This window comes from Bos javanicus, chromosome 19, assembly GCF_032452875.1.
Source record: "Bos javanicus breed banteng chromosome 19, ARS-OSU_banteng_1.0, whole genome shotgun sequence".
Lineage (NCBI taxonomy): Eukaryota > Metazoa > Chordata > Mammalia > Artiodactyla > Bovidae > Bos > Bos javanicus.
Genome location: NC_083886.1, coordinates 14727470 through 14749613, shown reverse-complemented (window position 1 = coordinate 14749613; position 22144 = coordinate 14727470). Strand labels below are relative to the sequence as shown.

At 48.1% G+C, this 22144-nt stretch overlaps 1 protein-coding gene across 1 annotated transcript in view; it reads right to left on the bottom strand.

The window, feature by feature from the left end:
* Nucleotides 1–1156: 1156 nt before the first annotated feature.
* The window catches only part of AATF (apoptosis antagonizing transcription factor), a 109435-nt gene continuing 88447 nt past the window's right edge, over nt 1157–22144 (bottom strand). Inside the window, exon 12 of the mRNA XM_061390298.1 lies at nt 1157–1450. Coding sequence (XP_061246282.1) covers nt 1387–1450 — 64 coding nt within the window. The 3' untranslated portion in view covers nt 1157–1386. The remainder of the gene's footprint in view (nt 1451–22144) is intronic.

Genomic DNA, 22144 nt, shown 5'->3' with positions numbered 1-22144 from the left:
AAAGTGAGGGAAATCTATTTTTGTTGATTGATCTTTCAAGTAACTGGAGACACACTGAAAATTAAACATTTTCCTGACAGTCAAGCCCAAGAGGAGAAAAACACGTCAGGATGGACCAAGGTCCAATTACTGTGAGACAGAGAAACCCTCCTCCTCCCCACCTCTGCCCCACCCCAAGCCCACCAGATGCTCACCTTAATACTAAACTGTGATGCAGATTGCATTTCGGACTCACTTCATTTGGAGCCCAGCCTCTTGGCGCTGTGTCTGGACCGAGTCAAGGATAACGTGGGATGCCTGGGCACAAAAATCTGTCACTTGGTTTTGACATTTTAAAACAATACCAAAACCTGACTCTGTAAAAGCAATGACTAGACATTACCTACAACTGCGCTCAGATGCCTGGAGCCAGTATTCCTTTAATCCCATAGCTCTGAAGAGGGGGCACAGGACCCGGGAGATGGTCAGCCTCACGTGTGGGCACGTACACATACTTATGCAAGATCAGCTCATTGCATACTGACCACAGCAGGCCAATAAATCCCCCTCATGGGGATTTAATTTTCAGCTTTTGACCTTTGGATGAAAAACAAGTGAATCATTTCCTCCTGCTGGATTTACACCAGAGCTGATCTTAATAAAGTGATTTAGGAATGGTGAGAATGGAAAAGGACTCTGGAAGAATCTTTATGGGTGAAAAGAGGAAACAAGAAAGAAGTCAGAGATTGCTGTTGAGCAACAACAGACAAATACCTCCACCGAGGCGCAGCTGACAGGGTGCGGGGCGGGTGTGCCTGCTCCTCAGAGCCACGATCAATTGCTGAACATTACCCACTTGAGAGCAGCCTCTGCCCCGGGATTATTCCTTCTGTGAAGTTGTTTTTCCCCAAATCCTGGGTTCATTTTATTTATTTTTTAGAATGTTTGACTGTACCCTGAGGCATGTGGGACTGAAGTTCCCTCACCAGGGATTGAACCCACGACCCCTGCATTGGAAGCAGAGTCTTAACCACTGGACCCCTGGGGAAGTCCCCCTTCTGTGAAGTTTTATATTGTGAGAGAAGGCCACTGGGCTGGGGAAACAAAGAGCCTGTCGCCCTGCAGGAGCTTGAATCACTCACTCGGTGCTGCTGAAGGAATCACATGTGGCTGCGGCAACAGTAAAAGTACTCTTTATTTGTGGTGGTTCTAGGCCATGGGGTGGGGAGTTGGGGCGCGGCCTTTGTTTCTGGAAGCACGGTGGGGAGAGGCTTCCTGGCCCGCCTCAGGCTGCCTTCTGGACAGCGCATATTCCCAGGATTACAGCCCATGGCTTCCTCAGCCTTCCACCGGGACAGGGTGTGCAGCGACCCCACCTCAGGCCTCGAGCTGGAGAGATGGGCGCCGTCAGGCCCCGTGGCTGTCATCACGGGGGTTGAGTTGGCCAAAAAGGGATCGATACAGCTCTGTCCTGGAAGACAAATGAAACAAACTGGTTAATGCGTTGGTTTAACTTTTCAAGGTTAGAAAAGAACCAGGAAGCTGGGAAATACCCCAATCTGAGTCTTCAATTGAAAACACAGCTGCATAATTAAAAATGCATCCCACAGCTCTTCTTCACAAACACAGAGGAGGGGAAGAACCTGGAATGGGCCAAACAGCAGAATATGTAAATAGTCCGGCGTGGCTGGATACCCTGTCTCCAGGGAACCAGTTTTCTATAAGTTTGCCCTTTACAGACAAGCTCTTCAAGTAAGAAAACAAGATTGAATATTTTAATAGGATGTATGAGACTGCCACACGAGGAGGATTCAATCAGACATGGGATGTAGGGGATATAATTTAGTTTTCATACATTTTCCTGGACTTGGCAGTACTTGAAAAACAATGAAAATGACCCAGCAACAAGATTCCAATTACCAGCACGCGTGCAGCTGCTTGGGCACAGGGGCTCTTCCCCGAACCCCGCCCTTCCACTATCCTCCATCGAATAGGTAATTTGATTGGCTAATTTATTTCTAAATTTGGGTTTGACGTGAAAAAAAATAATAACCGTAACATGCCAGGGTCTTGGGTCCCTGAAAATGAATAAATGACTTGCACCTGTGTTTCTGCCGCCCGGCAGGGGTGGTTGAGGGCCCCCGGGCCCCAGCAGCCCAAAACTCTTCCCTGAGTTGAGGGCCAGGTCTCCCTGGGATTCGAGGAGCCACGAGCCTCCAGGCGGGTCACACCACAGGGAGGCAGGGACCAAGCCTCTACCTTTGGGGAAGGAGGGCAGGCACGGGGCAGAGGTCACAGACCAGTGAGTGAACGAGCTTGGGAGAAAGCTTTACCCACTCTGTTGTCAAAAGCCACAGCCTGCCATCCTTGACAGGCTGGCTGATAGAAGTGCTCTTATTACCTGAGAGTCATCATCAGCAAATCTAATTTTCAAAAAAAGGAGCAAAAAACCCCCCATGCTTCAGACAGCTATTACTGGTCCAGCTACATTTCAACACAAAATCTTACAAGTCTGTTTGAATTCACCCTGCTACAGTTTTGGGTACCAACAGTGTAAGTGTTAGTCGCTCAGTTATGTCTGACTCTTCGCGACCCCATGAACTGCAGCCCATCAGGCTCCTCTGTCCATGGAATTCTCCAGGCAAGAATGCTGGAGTGCGTAGCCGTCCCATTCTCCAGGAGATCTTCCTGACCTGGAGACTGAACCCAAGCCTCCTGCACTGCAGGAGGATTCTTTACCACAGAGCCCCCTGGGAAGCCCAACAGAGGCACTCTGATTAGAAACCCCAGCAGCAGGACTAGCATACTGAAACTCTGAAAATGGAAAAATCTTAAAGAAGGAACCACTGAAGCAACGAATGTAAAGTAACCTTGTCATGCTGGGGACCACGGGGCAGGCAGGGAAAGTGGCCAGAAAACAGTGGGTCTCCCATACTATTATAGGAACGTCATGGCAGGAACCTGCCGGTACCCTCAGCCGACCGGGGTGCCCCTGGGCCGACGACAAAGGCTGCGGTCCGTCCGGAGCCACAGGGTCTCTCTGTCCCTGAGCAATACACATCTGCCCGGCTCGGGCCCAGACGGCCCTGACGTGTACTCAAGGGGAAGGCAGCTTCGGACCGCATGCAAATGACAGGTGGGCAGCCTCCTTCCGGAGGCAGTGGCTTCTGAATCCCCGGCTCCATCACACAGAAGACAGCCCTGCCCTGGCCAGGCGTGACTTGCTCATGCGATAGCCTGCCTACCTGCCGATAAGTGCAAGTCTCTGCGGCCATTTCTGCAAAGAAATTAAACAGTGTTAAGGGGAGGGTCGCCGTGACAAAGAGGACGGTGTGGCTTTGCGGCTGTGGAGCCCTTTCATAATCACCCCTTCTAGCCTCGCCCGCGCCAGACCCATCATTACCCCTGAGCAAATGCTTCCTCTCCGCGCCGCGACATCAGCGAACCGCCGGGGCCACGCGGCAGTCACTGCCCGCAGCAGGGTTCACGTGTCAGGAGCGGAGAGGGAGATGCTGAAACCCATGTTTTGATAGAACATCATTTCACACTCAGGTGGGCAAGGCTGACAAACATATGCAGCTGTTCATGGCAAAGCAACCTGGACGGCAGAGTGGTCTGCATTCTTAAAATATGTTTTACAGCAAAGAGAGAAAAAACACAAGTCAGGGATTATTCCCACCTGAGAATCAATTCCAAGTCCTCCTCACCCACGACCACCAATCAGGGACTGTTTTCACCCTCAAAGTATCTCAGACGTCCCTGCTCCTCCAGGCTCCATCATTTCAGATCCTACCATCTCTCACCAAGAAGGTGGCAACAGCCTCCTCAGAGACTTTTCTGTTCCCATCTCCTACCTATTGTCCACGACCCTCAGGCCTACTCTAAAGCTCTAGAGATGGACAAAGCTGACCCTCCTGGGGTCCAAGAACATGACCAGGATGAAGCCCCCCAAACTCCAGCTGCTCGGCTCGGCTCCCGGCCCTCTTCCCTGCAGAGGGCCTGCCCGGGGAGGAGGTGGGAAACGCACTGCCATGAGGGTGGGGTCTGTGGTCTGGTCCTCAACCTCTCTGCACAGCCCCTACACAACTTTCCAAAATCCCGCAGCCCCTGCGCACATTTTTAAATTGATATATAATATTTTTCTCGATAAATGTTAATAGGCACAAAGGATATAATCATCAGAAAACTGTGCATACTAACTTTTAAAATAAAACTCTTGCATCCTGTTTGTAATGCACCCCACGGACCCTATGTGCTATACTGATCTGATATCCATCACCGCTCATTTAAACAAGTAAACAAACTCGTTAACCTGGAAATTTTACAGCATCCGTTTCTTCTTAAACTCGGATTTCCATCTGATTTTTCCCTATAGGTTTTTGTCTTAATATAATTGATTTATGCTTGAAAGTCTTTTATTGATTACTCTATGATACTTTTTGGCCACAAAAATAAGTATGCAAATTGATGCACTTTTTGAAATTTAAAAAGTTGAAACAAAAATATTTTCATTTCTTGGGACCATAAAGCTCTAAGTTAATTTTGAAAAATTATACTTCTGGACTGTGTTATCACTGTAATTATTATTAGGCTACAACTGATATATACGATAACAATAAAATAAAGTTTGGTATAATTTTGGTACATTTTAATATGTGTAAAATGTTACTGGAAATTATCTCTTAATGACATGGATGAGGCTTCCCCCTCCATTCCCATTCCAGGGATGAGTATTATTTATCGCTAGGATGAAAGCAGGTTCAGCAGCGATTCTGTCCTGCTTTTTAGCTTTCGTAGCCATCAGTGATGAGAAACCTTGCCATGAAAACAAGCAGATGTGGGAAAGGAGAGTTTTGTTATAGCAGTGACACTCAGTCCTTTCAATTCCTTCTGAATTAATCGCCCTTTTCCCCCAATCTCACAGTGCTCTCCCACCAAAAATTAGTTTTAATGATATATCAGCTGACAACTCAATTAGGTTCTCCTGCAATTCTGCTGAGAATAAAGACCCGGGAGGCACCTGGCCGTCAGGGCTCTGTTACCTGGACCCGGGTCGCGGCCAGTCGTGGTCCCTGCCCTAATATGTTGACTGGTCCTTTGAGGTTCCCCTGCTCTGGGGCAGGGAGGGGCTTCATGTCCAGTGAAGCAACTGTGAAAGGCAAGGGAGGAGGGGAACCTGCAACTCCGCTTGGCCAGGACCGCTGCGGGAAAGAGCTGGAGACTGATTCCTGCCAACTCCCTGCATCTCCTTTCCCAGGGGAGGAAGATCTCTCTGTGGCCCGGGGGGAAGACTGAGGTGGGGGGGCGGGGTGGGTACTGAGCGGTGCCCCCACCCCAGGTGGGTGGTTGACCCAGGGCTCGGGGGAGGGAAAAGCATGTGGAGGGAAACAGGACACACTGGGGTCCCCCTCCCAGAGCCAGGAAAACAAAACTAAGACCAGGACTGGGTAAGGAAAAGCCGCGTGGGACAGAGGGCCAGCCGGCCTTCTGCTGCAGAGCGCCCCCCGCCGCCCGTCCCAACCCCAGCATCTTTCCTACCCGGGACTGAGCCAGGCAGAGAAGCTAAACTATCAATCCTTCAGGTTAACCTTGTCTCCACCCGATTCTCCCGGGTAAGCGTGTAGTTTAATACTTGAGGTCCCCTTAAGGCTATGCATAATGAAGTTGGGTTTTTTTCCCTTAATACATAATTCCTGCTCCTTACCACATTAAGAGTCCGGATTTGAATCACCGAGCTGAAATACCTTCCCCCCTTTGTTACCCCGCCCCCACACTCTCGGCCTCAATGGCCAGTGGGAACGTCCACTGTCGGAAATGTATTAATGGGGTATCATGCTGGAGAATAACCCACAGAGTAATTAACAGGACTTGGACCTAAGGTAGAAGGTCGATAGCAGGGGCTCTTCCTTGAATTAAAATTTAACTTACCCTTTATTGCAACCTACAAAAGCAAGTAATGAGCACTAACATTTTTATTTCTTTTAAACTGTCATTTAGGCTGTAGAGGGGATAATTACCTATCTCTAGTGTAGTAAGGTTTTATAACCCTTAGTGAGGCATTTTCTAATTTAATATTTTTACTATATTATCATAAAACCTGTTTCTGGAAAAAAATGATCATGGATTAGCAGCCATTTTCCATAAAGACAGAATGTGTGTGTGTGTGTGTGTGTATGTGTGTGTGTGTACTAGGATTCAGCTTATTTATTATGTGAGGTAAAGAGACTTAAGTGTGCCCAGTCAAGCTGGCTGTGAGATGCTATCACTTGAGTGGCGGGCAAGGCTCAACAGGGCCCTAAAGGAAACGGGGGTGGACGTGTGTCAAGGTGCAGTCCAGCCGCACGCACTCCTCACCAACTGCAGCACAGCCCAGGACAAAGGCACTCTGAGCCCACAGAGACCTGTGCGGGGGTGCGGTCAGAGGTCAGGAGCTTGCAGCACTTGGGACCAAAGGAGCTGCCCCGGCCACACCCCGGACACCTCCAAGCTACACCCACCTGGCCCTGTGGCCTGAAAAGCAGGCAGAGGAGAAAGCAGCCAGCGCACTGCTCCCTAAAGAAACCTGCACAACCTCCAAAAGTACCTCCTGGTCTCCGAGCAAGTACGACATGCCGGGACTCCAGCCATTCTTCCAAAAGTGCCAGTGGAGACAACTGCTGCTTTCCTGATTAAAACTGTGTGCAGAATTTGTCCTTGATTAATCTGACACTGCTCATCAGTTGCTTCACCACTGGTGAGGTGGGGGGTTCCTCCCTAAATATACAAGATGCATCCCACGAGGGCCCACCCTGCCCGGTAATCCCCGCCTCGGCCCTGCACACCGAAGGGCCTGTGCCGTGTGCTTCTGCAGGACTCCACGTCTTAGACATACACTTGCGAATCCAAGGATGATGAAACACACAAAGGGAAAGGGAGACTAAGGCTCTGATCACAATAGCGCTCGTGTCCAGCAGAACCTTGATTAAACCCAAATCGTGTCAGGACAGACACGGCCGGAGCAGAAACTTACACTGACCACCGTGGTTGCTGACAGCAGATGGGCTTTTAATAATTATTGGTGATGTTACTGATGCAGGATTTTTTTATGTTTGTGTTTCAAAACATTTTACTTGTTAGTGCTGTGGAAGCTTATAAACCTGTATCAGGTGAGGATGGTTCCTTGGTCTCAGAGTGTAACACACAGGTATAACAGATTCACAAAATACATGTGAATGCTTATCTGTTAGGTTTTTGCAGGATTATCAAAATAGGAATGACACGGCAGAAACTAAGTTGGGAAGGTGACCATATGGAGTCACTCTGTTGGGACAACCCACTCCATTTGGAGATGTGGAAACACTCTTCCTCTGGCTGGGCCACCCTCTGCCACTGTGGGAGCCCCACCCATGGCCCAGCCGTCTAAAGCCGCAGGGACAGCTCTTCCCTGGGGCAGCATTTCAACTACTGCTGTCTCCTAACTAAGTCTGGTCTTTTCCAGGTGGAAAGAAACAGTCCATCCCGTTATGCCAAAGTTGGGGTTCTTCTGCCAGCCTGGCAGAACCCCTCTGAGCCCTCCAGTTGCCCAACAGTCAGCGTCTGCACCCTCTGAGCCACCTCAGGGTCTGGACGGTCCAGGAGGCCCAGGCGTGCAGGGTAGGCTCTATCATCGCCTCTGTGTTCAGCATATCCTTTCCTGCCCTCACAGAGCTCCCAGTCTCTCTGTTCTGTGTGCAGGCAGGTCCAGGGCATTCCACAAGCCAACTGGAAAAACCTGTCTTGCCAATGATCACTTGGCACCAAACCAAGGGGTCCTCCTAACCCAGCTGCTAGGGTCTGCTCCTAAACACTACGGACTAGATGGCACCTTCTTGCATCTTTCACTCCTCCTGCTTCCTCTCACCCAAATCCATTCTACTCTGTATCAGAGACTTTACAGGTGAGAAAAAGATGTCTGAGAACTGGTTCTATGGCCTAAGAGGGGCAACTGTGTGGATCCAGACGGCAGGTGGCTGCCCCAGGCGCCGGGGGCCATGTGCACACACAGCGGTGCGACCGGGGGTGGGGGACCATGTGCACACACAGTGGGACCGGGGTTGGGGGTCTGTGTACACACACAGTGGGACCGGGGGTGGGGGTCCGTGTGCACACACAGGGGGACCGGGGGTGGGGGGCCGTGTGCACACAGAGCTGTGGGATCAGGGGTGGGGGGCCGTGTGCACACACAGTGGTGGGATCGGGGGTGCGGGGGCCATGTGCACATACAGGGGGACCGGGGGTGGGGGGCCATGTGTACACACAGTGGTGGGATCGGGGGTGGGGGGGCCGTGTGCACACACAGCGGTGGGACCGGGGGTGGGGCAGAGCCCCCGGTCAAGACTCTGTCTTTCAGGAAGCCTGGACAGTGAGGAAGGCAATGCCAGTGAAGCCACAGAAGTGCATCTTGTAAGGAGGGAGTGCCACTCACAGTGATGTAAAAAGATCACAAGCGTAGAAAACTCAGAGTTCCTGGGTAAAGCCAATAGGTCAGCACCTAACTCCCTCCCTCTCCTCCCAGCATCCCCAGCAACAAAGAGTGGCTTCTCCCCTGAAATGCAGCACAACTGCATGCCCTAAAACAATACACAGAAAAAGCCAAGAAAGGTGAAAAGAGAAAAAAGCAATATTCTCTCATCGAGGGCTGTTAACAGGGACAAGTGAGCAGAGTAACAGTAACTCAGAGAACGCCCTTACCTATCACTAATCACCTCCATCTGGACAAACCTCCCTTCAGAAGCAGGCTGAACGCTGCATAAGCTACAGGACAGCTCGCCGCAGCTGCCCAGATCTGCCACAAGGTGGCAGCACACGACGCACTTCTCAGTGGACCAGGCAACCAGCGGCTCCGGCAAACTGGCCATAAATTCCCGATCACCTCTGCTCGCCTCACCATCCTCCCCAGCGCTTGAAGGAGACTCTGGAAGGTCTGTTCCAATTCGCTCCTTTGGTCAGGTCAGAACTGGGTCCTTCAAACCTCTGCAAATGCTTTTAGCCCCACAGCTTTAAATTACAGATGGTGACGTGACCTCTGGCCTGTCTCCTAAAGATCAGACTCGAGATTTACAAATGTTCAAAGACGCAGGTTCAGGCCCCAGACAAAGGAACTGAAGGAGGAACGATGGGTGAGAGGACGCGAGGGGTGAGTCTGCGGAGCATTCTCCCCGCCCGTGTTCCCTCCTTGTTCCCTTGTCAGTTACAAACCCACTCCCCTTAAACAAGGAAGCAAAACACTTGAAACTTCCGTCATCCTACCACTAGTTTCAAGTCTTTCAAATTCTTTTAAAGAAAAATAATTTACCTTGGTGGGACTTGCAAAAAAGAAGAGGTGGGGCCGCAGGGTGAGGAGGGACCTCTCGACAAAAGGGATGTCGCCTCCTCTCCTGTGCGTTAATATTCCATATTCCTGGGATGATTTCCACTTTCACAGTTTGACTGTTTTATAACAGGTTTGATGCGAAAGAAGACAAATGGCCTCACAGAGGAAGGACGACAAATCATCTCACTGCTTTTAGCAGGGTTTTCTCTTTATTTTTATTTATTTTTATTCTGTGGCTGGGCTGGGGAGCTCTCTGCCTTGCTGGAGATGTTTAATATTAACGTCAGGCCACCACGATCCTGGCAATAGAGTTGGCCGGTGTTGTGTTTACGGCTTTGTGACTGCTGGCTTCAGGAAGATGAAGCTCCTTGTTCAAGCAGCAGCCCCTCTAACAGCTCCTGTTAAAAGCCACGGGATGCTTCACTGCTTAGACGTGAATCACCTCCTCCAGCCGCACGGAAGGGGAGGCTGACACTGAATTACATTTGTATCCCTATCAAGACCGCTGCCCAACAACCCAGGGCCTGGGTGGGGGGCGGTGTGTGATCCTTCTCTCAGCTACTCCAAGGGGGTCAAAACACACAGGAATCAGCGAAGACGTCTGTGGTCAACCCGGAGTTTCAGCAAGGCATTCCATTACTGCTGGTGCTAAGCTGAAGGGCTGACATGACCAAAAAAAAACCAGTCCTGATCCGAACATAAAAGCAGAGACTTTTTTTATCCGAACATAAAAGCAGCTCGGGATGCTGAGCCACTGGGTTCAGCTCAGCCCGCAGGACACAAGGGTACTGCAGGGCCCGGGGCCAGGAGCCGCCCCCGCCCCCCCACACCTCCGCCCAGGGGGAGACAGGGGGAGACCCTGGCTGCTCCTGCTCTGCCCTCATCCTTTTCTCTTCCCCCCACTGCCCTTCCCTGGGTTCTGTTCTCGGCCCTCCTCCCTTTCCCTGGTAAACCATCCACACTCCAGCCCCAGCGATCTCCTGGGTGCGAAGGAAGCACTGTACCCAAGAACCTGCCTGCAGACCTCACCAGGCCCCGCGAGGCTGTTCTGCCCCCTAAATTACCTTTGTTAAATGGCACACAGTATCATTACATGTGGAATCTAAAAATACGATACAAAGCGGCCTATTTACAAAACAGAAATAGACCCACAAGTGTAGAAAACAAACTTACCGTTACCAAAGGGGAAAGGGGTGGAAGGAGAAGTTAGGAGTTTGGGATTAACAGATACACACCATTATATATAAAACAGATAAATAGCAAGGACCTACTGTGCAGCACAGGGAACTATATTCAATATCTTATAATAACCTACAGTGGAAATGAATATGAAAAAGAGATATATGTGTCTATTTATGTATACACACACATACATACACACATATATCTGAATCGCTTTGCTGTATACCTAAAACACTGCAAATCAACTGTACTTCAAAAAAATTTTAAAAACAAACTACCTTTGTTATTAGTCATGTCCCACACTTAACTGTTTAATGGCAGGAAGCTACAAAGTTATAGGGATCAACACCACATTTTCTGATTAAAAAATAAAATCTGCAAGATTCCTGTCTCAGCTCTCTACAAGGCCCCTACCTTAAGGGTCCTGTTTGGACAGTTTATTTCCATTAAATGACAAAATGCAAACTGATGCCCTCCACCTGTCAATCCTGTTTGGTTTTTAATGTCTTTCTTCAAAGAACCTGCTCCTCTCTTCTGTGTATCGAGAGAGAGATTTGAAAAAAAGGTTTCTCCCAGCCACCTGCCAGGGAAACCTTCCCCAGGGGAGTGCCCAGGGGTCCGGAGCTTCTGGGTATCTACCCTGGGGCCGCCTCCCCACTCCAGCGCCTCGGATCACCAGCCAGTCACTGAAGTCAGCAGTCTGATGACCTCAGCCAGTTACAGGACTGGTTTTTAAAAGCCTGACTGCTCCGTGCAAAATGAGTAGTTTGCGTTTCTGCCCCTGGAAGCTGGGGAGTCCGCTGTGTTGCACAGCTGTGCCTCCCCTGCAGGACGGAGAGGCGGACAGGGAGGCCGAGCGCTGCCAAGTGCATGCAGGAGAAAATGTGTATTGATTTCTTCTTTCTTATAAAGGAGCACAAAGCAGTGAGGAACAATTGGTCCTCTTTGCTGCATTTCACATTCCACACCAGACAAAGGGCCCAACCCCCACTAGCCTCCGAGAGGCAGAAAGGGGAACCTTGGCAGAAAGGGGAACCTTGCGGGGCAGCTACTGGCTGTCAGAGGCCACCAGGGTGTTGGGGTCCATTGCCGCGGCAGGAGGGGGGTGGCGGGAGGACATGCCAAACACCCTGGGCTGCAAATGCCTCCCCTGCCTCCAGCCAGTAATCTCCCTTTCCCGGCTGATGTTTCCTCATCTATATTGGAGAGGAAAGAGCCTTCAGTCTTATTTACCTTTTAAGTGGAGGTGCCCAGAGGGTAAAAGAGTTAATGTTTATAAAGTGTTCTGCTCCCCAGAGGGAGACAATGGATAAAACACAAGGTGTGGTTATGGCTCATTCAAGACCTCATTTCCAGGGTAGTTAGTAATAGCTTCCCATTACAGATGCCTGCTCCCCAGCACCTGCAACTCAAAGGACACTCAGGCGATGCCCTTTATCTAAATATCCTTTTTTTGGCTTGACACTTAAAACCAACAGTAAAAATAACAAAAGGAAACCAGGGACCATTATGTTTTGTTAATGCACATACAGGAGCCATTCCAGAGCTGTTTTCTTCTTAAACCAAACAAAATCCTGAGAGTAGTCCAAAAAAAAAAAAAAACTGTCCTACAATGAGAATTGATCAACCCAGGGCCCTGTCCATACACTCTGTTTCCATGGTAACTAGTAATGTGTAGAAGGGCCACCAGAAACCACACCCAGTATGGCTATCACAGCCAAGATGGGCAGGAGAAGACCTTCATACAACACACGTCTGTGGTGTAGACTGTGACCTTTTCCCAGGGCTCACCCTAAGTAAAACGACTTCCAAAACCCTCGAGGTAAAGAATGAAGTCCCAGGGCTGGACTCTATTTCTGGGCTTTTCCAGCTTGGCCACGAGCAAAGAACAAACCATGGAGCTGGCCCTTGGGTGGGGCAATGTTCTCATGTGGAGATAAAGCCCGCAGAGGATCAGGGCCTGCGCTGCTGGTGAACTGTCTGGGCACAGAGTGCTAGGGGAACAGAGCGAAGTGAGGACGGTCCCTGACGCTTGACCGGGGCTTCCCTGGACGCTCCGAGGTGGAGAAGCCACCTACCAGGGCAGGGGACACGGGTTCGATCCCTGGTCTGGGAAGACGCCACATGCCATGGAGCAGCTATGCCCGTGCGCCACAACTGCTGAGCCTGTGCTCCAGGGCCCGGGAGCTGCAACAACCGAGCCTGCACACTGCACATGCAGCTGCACACGCAGCGCGCTCATCCGGAGCCCACGCTCCGCGGTGAGAGAAGCCACCACAATGAGGAGGAGCCCGCAACCACAGCTAGAGAGTAGCCCCGCTCGCCTCAACTAGAGAAAAGCCTGAGTAGCAACAAGAGCCAGCACAGTCATTAAAAAAATAAAAAGATGCTTGACTCAAAGATCTTTCAACTTGACGATGGTGTGAACGCAACGTGCGTTTAGTAGAAGCTGTACTTCGAATTTTGAACTGTAACCTCTCTCTTCCCGGGCTGGGACGTGGGGCAGACCCTCCCGTGATGGTGACAACGGACGAACGACACACACCACTCTGTGCCCAGACAGCCCTTCTGCCGTTCACCTGCAGTACAGTATTCGGTCAATGACACAATCGACAAGTCACTTAATCATGAAATAGGCCTTTGCGTTGGATGACTCTGCCTAACTGTAGGCTAATGGAAGTGTCCTGGGCGTGTCTAAGGTGGGCGACGATCAGCCGTGATGTCAGCAGGTTAGGCGTATTAACTGTATTTTCAACTTACGATATTTTCAACCTATGATGGGTTTATTGGGTCAATGAAGATCTTTGTATTAGAGTTAAGAGTTAGATACTGTGGAGCAATCTTAGTAAAAGAGGCAAAAAAGTTTGTTCATCCGTCTTACAGGACGGATTGCTAAAATCATCTTACCAGCAAATTACTTACAAGCAATAGACTCATAAGCTGAAGGCCTTTCAAGGTATTTTAGACAGGAGGCCTATAGCTAATTCTTCTCAGGTACAAAAAAATAGGTATGTCTGTCCTGGAGGCAAAGGAACAAGGACATAATAGGTATATGTATAAAAACACTAATTTTGTTTAAGTAACTATTTGTACAGGTATCATCAAAACAGTCCTTTCAGAAACAAAAAATTACAAAGACTATTTCATTCTCTAATGAGGACTTACTTCCCTGGTGGTCCAGTGGTTAAGAACCTGCTTGCCAATTCAGGGGACAGGGGTTCGATCCCTGGTCCAGGAAGACTTCACATGCTGCGGAGCGACTAAGCCCATGGGCCACAACTACTGCACTCACACTTCAGAGCCGAAGCTCCGCAACAAGAGAAGCCGCCACGTGAGAAGCCTGCACATCACAACTAGAGAAAGTCCGAGTGCAGGAACAAAGACCCAGCACAGCTAAAAATAAATGATAAATTAGAGAATAAATGTTTTTTAAAAAAGAATCTAATGAGCAAGAAGGACTATTTTCACTTTATAAAGCAGGAAACTAAGGCCGAGCACCAAAGAACTGATGCTTTGAACTGTGGTGCTGGAGAAGACTCCTGAAAGTCCCTTGGACTGCAAGTGATCAAACCAGTCAATCCTAAAGGAAATCAACCCTGAATATTCACCGGAAGGACTGATGCTAGCAGTTTGGCCACCTGATGTGAAGAGCTGACTCACTGGAAAAGATCCTGATGCTGGGAAAGATTGAAGGCAGGAGGAGAAGGGGATGACAGAGAATGAGATGGTTGGGTAGCATCATCAACTCAATGGACATGAGTCTGAGCAAGCTCCAGGAGACGGTGAAGGACAGGGAAGCCTAGGCATGCCGCAGTCCACAGCGTCGCAAAGAGTCGGACACGACTGAACAACAGAAGCCCAAAGAGAAGATTTCTTCAAGGTCACATTGTGATCCTGCCTGTGAGCTGGGGCAGAACAGGTGGTCAAGGATCTGGAGTCAGCTTTCTAGCCGAGGGAAGGCTGACATCAACTGGGCAAAGACTTGACTTGTTTTACAAATAAAACTTGTGCTATAGAAATGCTATACAGTAACTATGTGAAAAGTGACAGCCGCTCAGCCGTGTCCGACTCTCTGCGACCCCATGGACTATACAGTCCATGGAATTCTGCAGGCAAGGATACTGGAGTGGGTAGCCTTTCCCTTCTCCATGGGATTTCCCCAACCCAGGGATCGAACCCAGGTCTCCTGCATTGCAGGTGGATTTTTTACCACCTGAGCCATAAGGGAAGCCCAAGAATACTGGAGTGGGTAGCCTATCCTTTCTCCAGTGGATCTTCCTGACCCAGGAATTGAACCAGGATCCCCTACATTGCAGGCGGATTCTTTACCAACTGTGCTATCAGGGAAGCCCATATAGTAAGTAAGGCAGCATTCAACTGGAATCAAAATATATTAACCCAAACGTAAGAGCATAAAGCCTTGATAATACCAAACACGGGACGATAGTAAACTTATGCGTACAATTTTGACTTATAAATTAAGCATTCTTAACAAGAAAAAAAACACCCTAATAAATGTTTTTGTGAAGTATATTAAGTACTGTTAGAAACAAATAAAATAGGGGTTTGAAGACAAAAGAGCCCCTACTCAGTGGGTGGTGGAGAATCAGCACAGTCCCTCTGGAAAGGCTGGTGTGGACCAAGGACCACGGGCCCTGCAGCAGGAAAGGACAGAGGTGGGACAGGGGAGGTGGGGAAGGGGTGAGGAGGTATCCGGGTGGGAGGGTGTCCCGGGACCTGGGGGGCCAGCAGGACAGCACCAGAGGGTGCACACTGAACCAGGTGACAAGGAGAGAAAGGAGGCAGGGCAAAGTCACCACAGGCCTTGGTGGCAGGCTCAGATTTTATTCGGTAGGCCACCAGGAGTGGCATGTTCTAAGTGACATTTTAGGAAGGTGTAATCTGGCAAAGACACACAGAAATGATTCGACCAGACTGTGGTTAAGAGGCTGTTGGTGTCACAGTGAAAGTGAAATGCTAAGAAGTGGGGAAAAAAAAATTCTGGGCTCACAAAGAAGCAGTAGGAGCGGAGTGCAGAGACCACTGGGCAACATATGACAATAAAGTTCCGAGCAGATGAAAAGTAAGAAAAGAAATCAGACAAAAGTCACAGAAAAATATCAGCTAACAGCTGGTCCTAGAATCCAGGAAGGAAGGCCCAAGCAAGTGTGTGTGAGCTTAGTCGCTTTAGTTGTGTCCGACTCTTCGCGACCCTATGGGCTGTAGCCCAGCAGGCTACTCTTGTCCATGGGATTTCCCAGCAAGAATATTGCAAGTGAAGTGAAGTTGCTCAGTCACGTTCAACGCCTTGCGACTCCATGGGCTGTAGCCTACCAGGCTCCTCGGTCCATGGGATTTTAAAGGCAAAAGAACTGGAGTGGGTTGCTAATTCCTTCTCCAGGGGGTCTTCCTGAACCAGGGATCAAACCCACGTCTCCTGCATTGCAGGCAGGTTTTTTACCACTGAGCCACCTGAGAAACCCATGCCAAGGCATAAAAGCAATGAAAAACACCACAAAGAACTTATATTTTGGATCACATAAAAAATAAAATTTATATATGACCAATAAAGTCACTAATACCAACAGGTAAGCAAAAAGGGAGAAATCTACAAAAACAGGAAATATGGTATATAATCATCACATACAGAATTCATACAAACTGCAGAGAAAAATTAAACCCAAAGAAAAAAAAAATGGACAAAGGATTAAAAACAGAAATATAAATGATTAATAAACATACATGCTCTTCAAGGTTATTATTAAATGAGAAAATAAACACTAGATACTTAGCCCAGCGCCTAGTGCCATGTGGGCCCCAGTAAAGTGTCACCGCAACGCACTCTCGCATCGGCAAAGGTAAATGACACGAACCTCAGGAGGCGGGGGCGCGGGACAGAAATCAGTACAACCCATTATGAACCATTAGAAAATATGGATGGATCATTTTACTATACACCAGAAAACTGAAAATAAACTGTACTTCAATGAAAAAATGTTTAAACGTTTATGCCTTTGGTCCAGAAATTACCCTGCTACTCTTCAGAAGCTATTCTAGAGATACAAGCAAACCTCAGCACATGGGTTTCTATATCGACATGCTCACTGCAGCATTATCCTAAAGAGAGATAAAACCAGAAATAACCTAAATGTCCAAGAATACATACTCCATAATAGAATATTATAAGGTTATTTAAGATGCCTTTAAAAAAACATATGCCATTAAAAATGCTTGTAACAGTTAACTGAGAAAAGGGATTCGGGGACTTCCCTGGTGGCCCAGTGGGTAAGGCTCTGCTCTCCCAGTGCAGGGGACCTGGGTTCAATCCCTGGTCAGGGAACTAGATCCCACATGCAACAACTAAGACCTGGCATAGCCAAATAAATGAAATTTTTTTTTCAAATAAATGAAATTTTTAAAAAAGAAGGGATTCAAACATACAAATAGGTCTTTATAAAATATATACACAAAAAGTTCTGCAAGATAATAAAAAGTATAAATATTATTACTATATTAATGTATTAACAATATTAATAATTGAGTATTAATAATATTATTTTCCCAGTGGCAGATAACATGAATTTTCCTTTGTCCTCTCTATATGTTCCAAATCTTCTTCTATAAGCATGTCTTGTTTTTATGACAGGGGAAGAATACAGTCTCTAAGGAAAGTAGGTGACAGGCACCTGAAACCAGGAGCACTGTCAGAGCAAAAGGACTGAATACACTGGACCAGGTTTCAAAGCCAATTATGAGGCTTAGGGTCTTTGTCATCAAAGAACAGGGTGACCATAAGAACAGGCCTGCAAATTCAGTGATTTACACTACAATGTGAATGGCTTGACAGGCAAAACCCTCCCACACAGAAAGCATCTTTAGGGACTTCCCTGGTGGTCCAGAGGTTAAGAATTCACCCGCCAATACAGGGGTTCAATCCCCGGTCAGGCACTAAGATCCCACACGCCTCAGAGTAACTAAGCCCACGGGAGCCCACGTGCCTACAGCCTGTGCCGTAGTTTCAGAAGTCACTGCTTCTGCAGCTAGAGAACTACCACCTGAGAAGCCCGTGCACCGCAACAGAGAGCAGCCCTGCTCACCGCAGAGAGAAACCCACACACAGCAAGGAAGACCCAGCGCGCCATAAACAAATATAAATAATTTTTTTAAAAAGAAAGCATCTTTACTATAACAGAAAGAAAAAGTTGTTTTACTCTGAACCAGTTTTTAATGAAGAGAAAGGCTCTGAGTATGTGTGCTTGTGGTGGGGTTGGGGGCGAGGAGCAAGCTGCCCTTCAGCACATCGCTCCCACGTATTTCTAAAAGCTTGCTGATGTCTCGGGAACAGGGGCAGGGGTCAGGAGCCACAGTCCCAGATGCAGAAACCAGTTCCGCTCGGAACTTGGCTATCTTGGGCAAATTACTTAATTGCTCTGTGCCTCAGTATTCTTATCACAGAATGTAGATAATGTCAACCACTTCAGTGGTTTCTTATAAGGACTGGATGAAAATACATGTGAAGAGCTTAGTACAGTGTCTGAGATACAGTAAACATTCAATAAGTGGAATATGAGGGAGCTCCCTGGTGGACTAGTGGTTAGGAATCTGGACTTTCACTGCCAGGGCCCAGGTTCAATCCCTGGTCGGGGAACTAAGATCTTGGAAGCTACGAGGCTTGACCAAAAATAATAGTAATAATAGGTTGAATATGAAGTTATCATTCTATGTCATTTCACTGCCAACCAGAAACAGGGTGGCAGACTTAGGGCGGATAAATCAGAGCAAAGGATGAACACACTTAAAAACTGAGATGATGCGCATCTTAGCAACCCAAGCTGCTCAGGTGGCTCAGTGACTGCCGTGGGAAATGTACTCATAGCATGTATGGACGACTCACCTAAATTCAGGTGAAAACATTACCTGTTGCCTGCCCACCTGCGTGTTAGTTCATTGTGTCTAACACAGCATCTATACAATATCACATTTTATAAGATGATAATAATAGAATATAACAACTTAAAAATAATAGTTCCATGAAATTAAAAGACGCTTACTCCTTGAAAGGAAAGTTATGTCCAACCTAGACAGCATACTCAAAAGCAGAGACATCACTTTGCCAACAAAGGTCCGTCTAGTCAAGGCTATGGTTTTTCCAGTGGTCATGTATGGATGTGAGAATTGGACTGTGAAGAAGGCTGAGCGCCGAAGAATTGATGCTTTTGAACTGTGGTGTTGGAGAAGACTCTTGAGAGTCCCTTGGACTGCAAGGAGATAAAACCAGTCCATTCTGAAGGAGATCAGCCCTGGGATTTCTTTGGAAGGAATGATGCTAAAGCTGAAACTCCAGTACTTTGGCCACCTCATGCGAAGAGCTGACTCATTGGAAAAGACTCTGATGCTGGGGGGGATTGGGGGCAGGAGCAGAAGGGGATGACAGAGGATGAGATGGCTGGATGGCATCACTGACTCGATGGATGTGAGTCTGGGTGAACTCCGGGAGTTGGTGATGGACAGGGAGGCCTTGCGTGCTGTGATTCATGGGGTCGCAAGAGTTGGACATGACTGAGCGACTGAACTGAACTGAACTAAGAGAAACATTTACACTCACTTTAATGCATGTGAAACATCTCTTTGGGAAAAAACAATAAGAATCACAGTCTTTTGAAGAAATGGTGGGAATCTGCCTGCAGAAATGAGAACTATAGTCAAGAAGTCCTGTTTTGAGCAAAGATTTAATCTGTTCAGCATATGCAGTCTCCTTCTAGAAAACGTGCTTTTCTTTCTCTTTAGAACCTGCTTGCAACCAGAGCTTCCATTAGAGAATGCAAATTCTCTAGAACTGTGTGAAGACTGAACAGGAGCGCTTCAGAAGATACAGAAGAAACAAGAGCAGCGCCTTCTTTGCAGCCGTTTTTAAAACTCTGGCCCAAGTGTCAGGTTTGAACTTGAGAATGTCCCTTCTGTCCTTTCTGGAGGTGGAAGGCCTCGGGCCCCCTCGCTCTGGCAGGACGCCGTCTTTAATGATGATATATGAGAGTCCTTGCCCCTTGGCCCTGCTGGGGGGCGTCAAACATGGGATGCCGCCCACCCGAGTATCAACAAGTGAATTATAAACTGTGTCAATCCGAGTTAATGCAAAGCTGTAATCCTCTTTAACAAGAGATCAAATCACTGCCATGAGTTATGTTCATTCTGTAATCTGATAAGGAAGAGAGGGAGCCTCTAATAAAAGAGTAATGGGAGCTTTTAATGATGCTGGGGAGAGGCAGGGCCCGTCCAAGCGTTCCCGCTGATTAGATCAGTGTTGCATATTTGCGAGGGCTTGTTTCACCTGTCAGAACAACCTGTGTCTTTTCAGGAGATAAGAAGCCTCAGAGAAAACATCTGTATCTTAACCATTCTTGCTGGCAAGATTTTCAGCAACGAAAACTGCTCTGTGGAGGGTATTTCTGGGGATATGTGCTCTCAAATGCTGAGCTAACTTCACTGAAATATTTCACCATTATTCAGCGCATTATGTCTAATAAGAAGTGTGTATGGGGGTGGGTAAAGTAGGTAATGGGGAATCAAAAATGGTCTAAGTAACTTCTGGGTTACCAATTAGGGCGACAAGAATGCCATGGATATGATATGCCCATACTCAGGGTGCAGACCCACACACTTTAAAAATGGCGCAAGAAGATAAATTGCCTGCACAAATTCTATTATACGGAGGCACCTCAAGAACAACGTGGCAGTGATGTTGACAAAGCACTTTACAAGGCTGGATCACATTTGTACGTTTCTAAAACTTCAGATGTAAAACAATAATGTATTTGGTGCTTAGCAGTTATCATTAAAGGACTCTCTCCTTGTTCTTTTTAAAGCCAGGAGCTTTCTGGAAGGTGTGGGGAAAAGTGGTTTTTGACTGGGAAGGAGAGAAAGGGGGCCAAAATGAAAGTTCCTGCTGTTCCTATTGAGAATCTAAGTTCTTTGCAAAGGGATGGAGTACCTACAAAATGTTGAGATTGCTATCATTTTTGTAACAAGAAAAAAGCTTCTTAGGAAAATACAAGCACCTAACCCTTTTCCTGGGCAGTACCTAAACTGGATTTAGCTTATTGCTCTCTGAAGCTGCAGTTAAATGCAAGGAAAACACCAGTTTTCTTAAGGGGACAGCAAGCTGACTGCTGCTGCTTGGCCTGCTTCTGTGCTGACAATAAAACCCACAGTGGCAGAGCCAGCAGTTCCCATGAGCCCCCTTCCCAGAACTGGGGCCGTGGCCAGCTTGGAGGAACACATCGTGACCTGTCTCAGAGTCTGACTCAGAATTTACTTCTCCTACTTTTTACACCAGCATTTTACTATCTGACCTCCATCAACGTGGCAAATGAAGAACAACAAACTTCTTTAAAAGTCTGCCTCGGGAGACTTCCCTGGTGGCTCAGTGGTAAAGAATCTGCCTGCCAATGCAGGAGGCATGGGTTCAATCCCTGGTCCAGGAAGATCCCACATGCCACGGAGCAACTAAGCCTGTGGGCCCCAACTACTGAGCCTGCACTGTAGAGCCCAGGAGCCGCAACTACCGAACCCCTGTGCTGTAACCACTGAAACCTGCGAGCCCCAGAAAAGCCACCTGGATGAGAAGCCCACGCACTGCAATTAGAAGTAGCCCCGCTCTCCACTACCAGAGGGGGAAAAAAAACCTGAGCAGCAAGTGAAGACCCAGCACAGCCAAAAATAAATAAATAAAAGTCTGCTTCGGGGGTTTCCCTGCGGGTCCAGTGGCTAAGACTCCATGCTCCTGATGGAGGGGGCCTGGGTTCAACCTGTAGGCAGGAAACTGGTCTCACACACGGCAACTAAGAGTTTGCATGCCTCAGCTGGAAGATTCCATACCCTGCGTGCCATAACTCTCAGTAAAGCCAAAATAAATTTTAAAAGTATTTAAGAAAAAAGTCTAACTTGGAGGGTCTCTCAAAAATACAGACAAAAACACAGGTGATTATTTCCACAACTGACAAATTCTTCATTTCGTTAGAACCATAATAAAAGGCCACCTGAATTTCCGCTTTGCCCTCCCTCCCTCTGGTCTAACAGCACTCCAGGGCTTGCCGCCGTGTAGTGTAAGCTGGTTCTAAAATATCCTTGATAAGCTTGGTGAGCGTGGAATAACCTCAACAGTCAGTGAGGTGAACAGCAATCCTGTAAATCATGCAAGTAACATACTGGCCTGTTCCTGGGGTGGCGACACTACATTTAGAGGAATTCTCTGCCATCAAGGTGACAAGGCCTTTGTTCTCCTCAGCCCATGGATTAACTCCGCTGCTTCAGAATCACATGCTACTCTGCCCTCCTCACACAGGTGAGTGTGAAGGGCACACGGGAGCGGCACTGCCCCATGCCAAGAGCACCCGAGGGTCCAGCAACGCCAGCGATCGTTTTTAGCCTCGTGGTAACCTCCTCGCTTGCATGCAGACACGTGATATGGGGGCAAAGTGGGGTTTCTCTTCTTTCCTCTCAGTACCAGAAGCACTCCTCAGGCCTGCAATAGAAACCCCCTGCTTCCCTCCTAACGGGGTGGTATGAAGTGTCAGTGGTTACCTGAGTCTTTCACTAACAAAGGAAACCTGAGGGCGTGTAAAGTCACGTGAATCAGTATGCAAGGTTTACCTA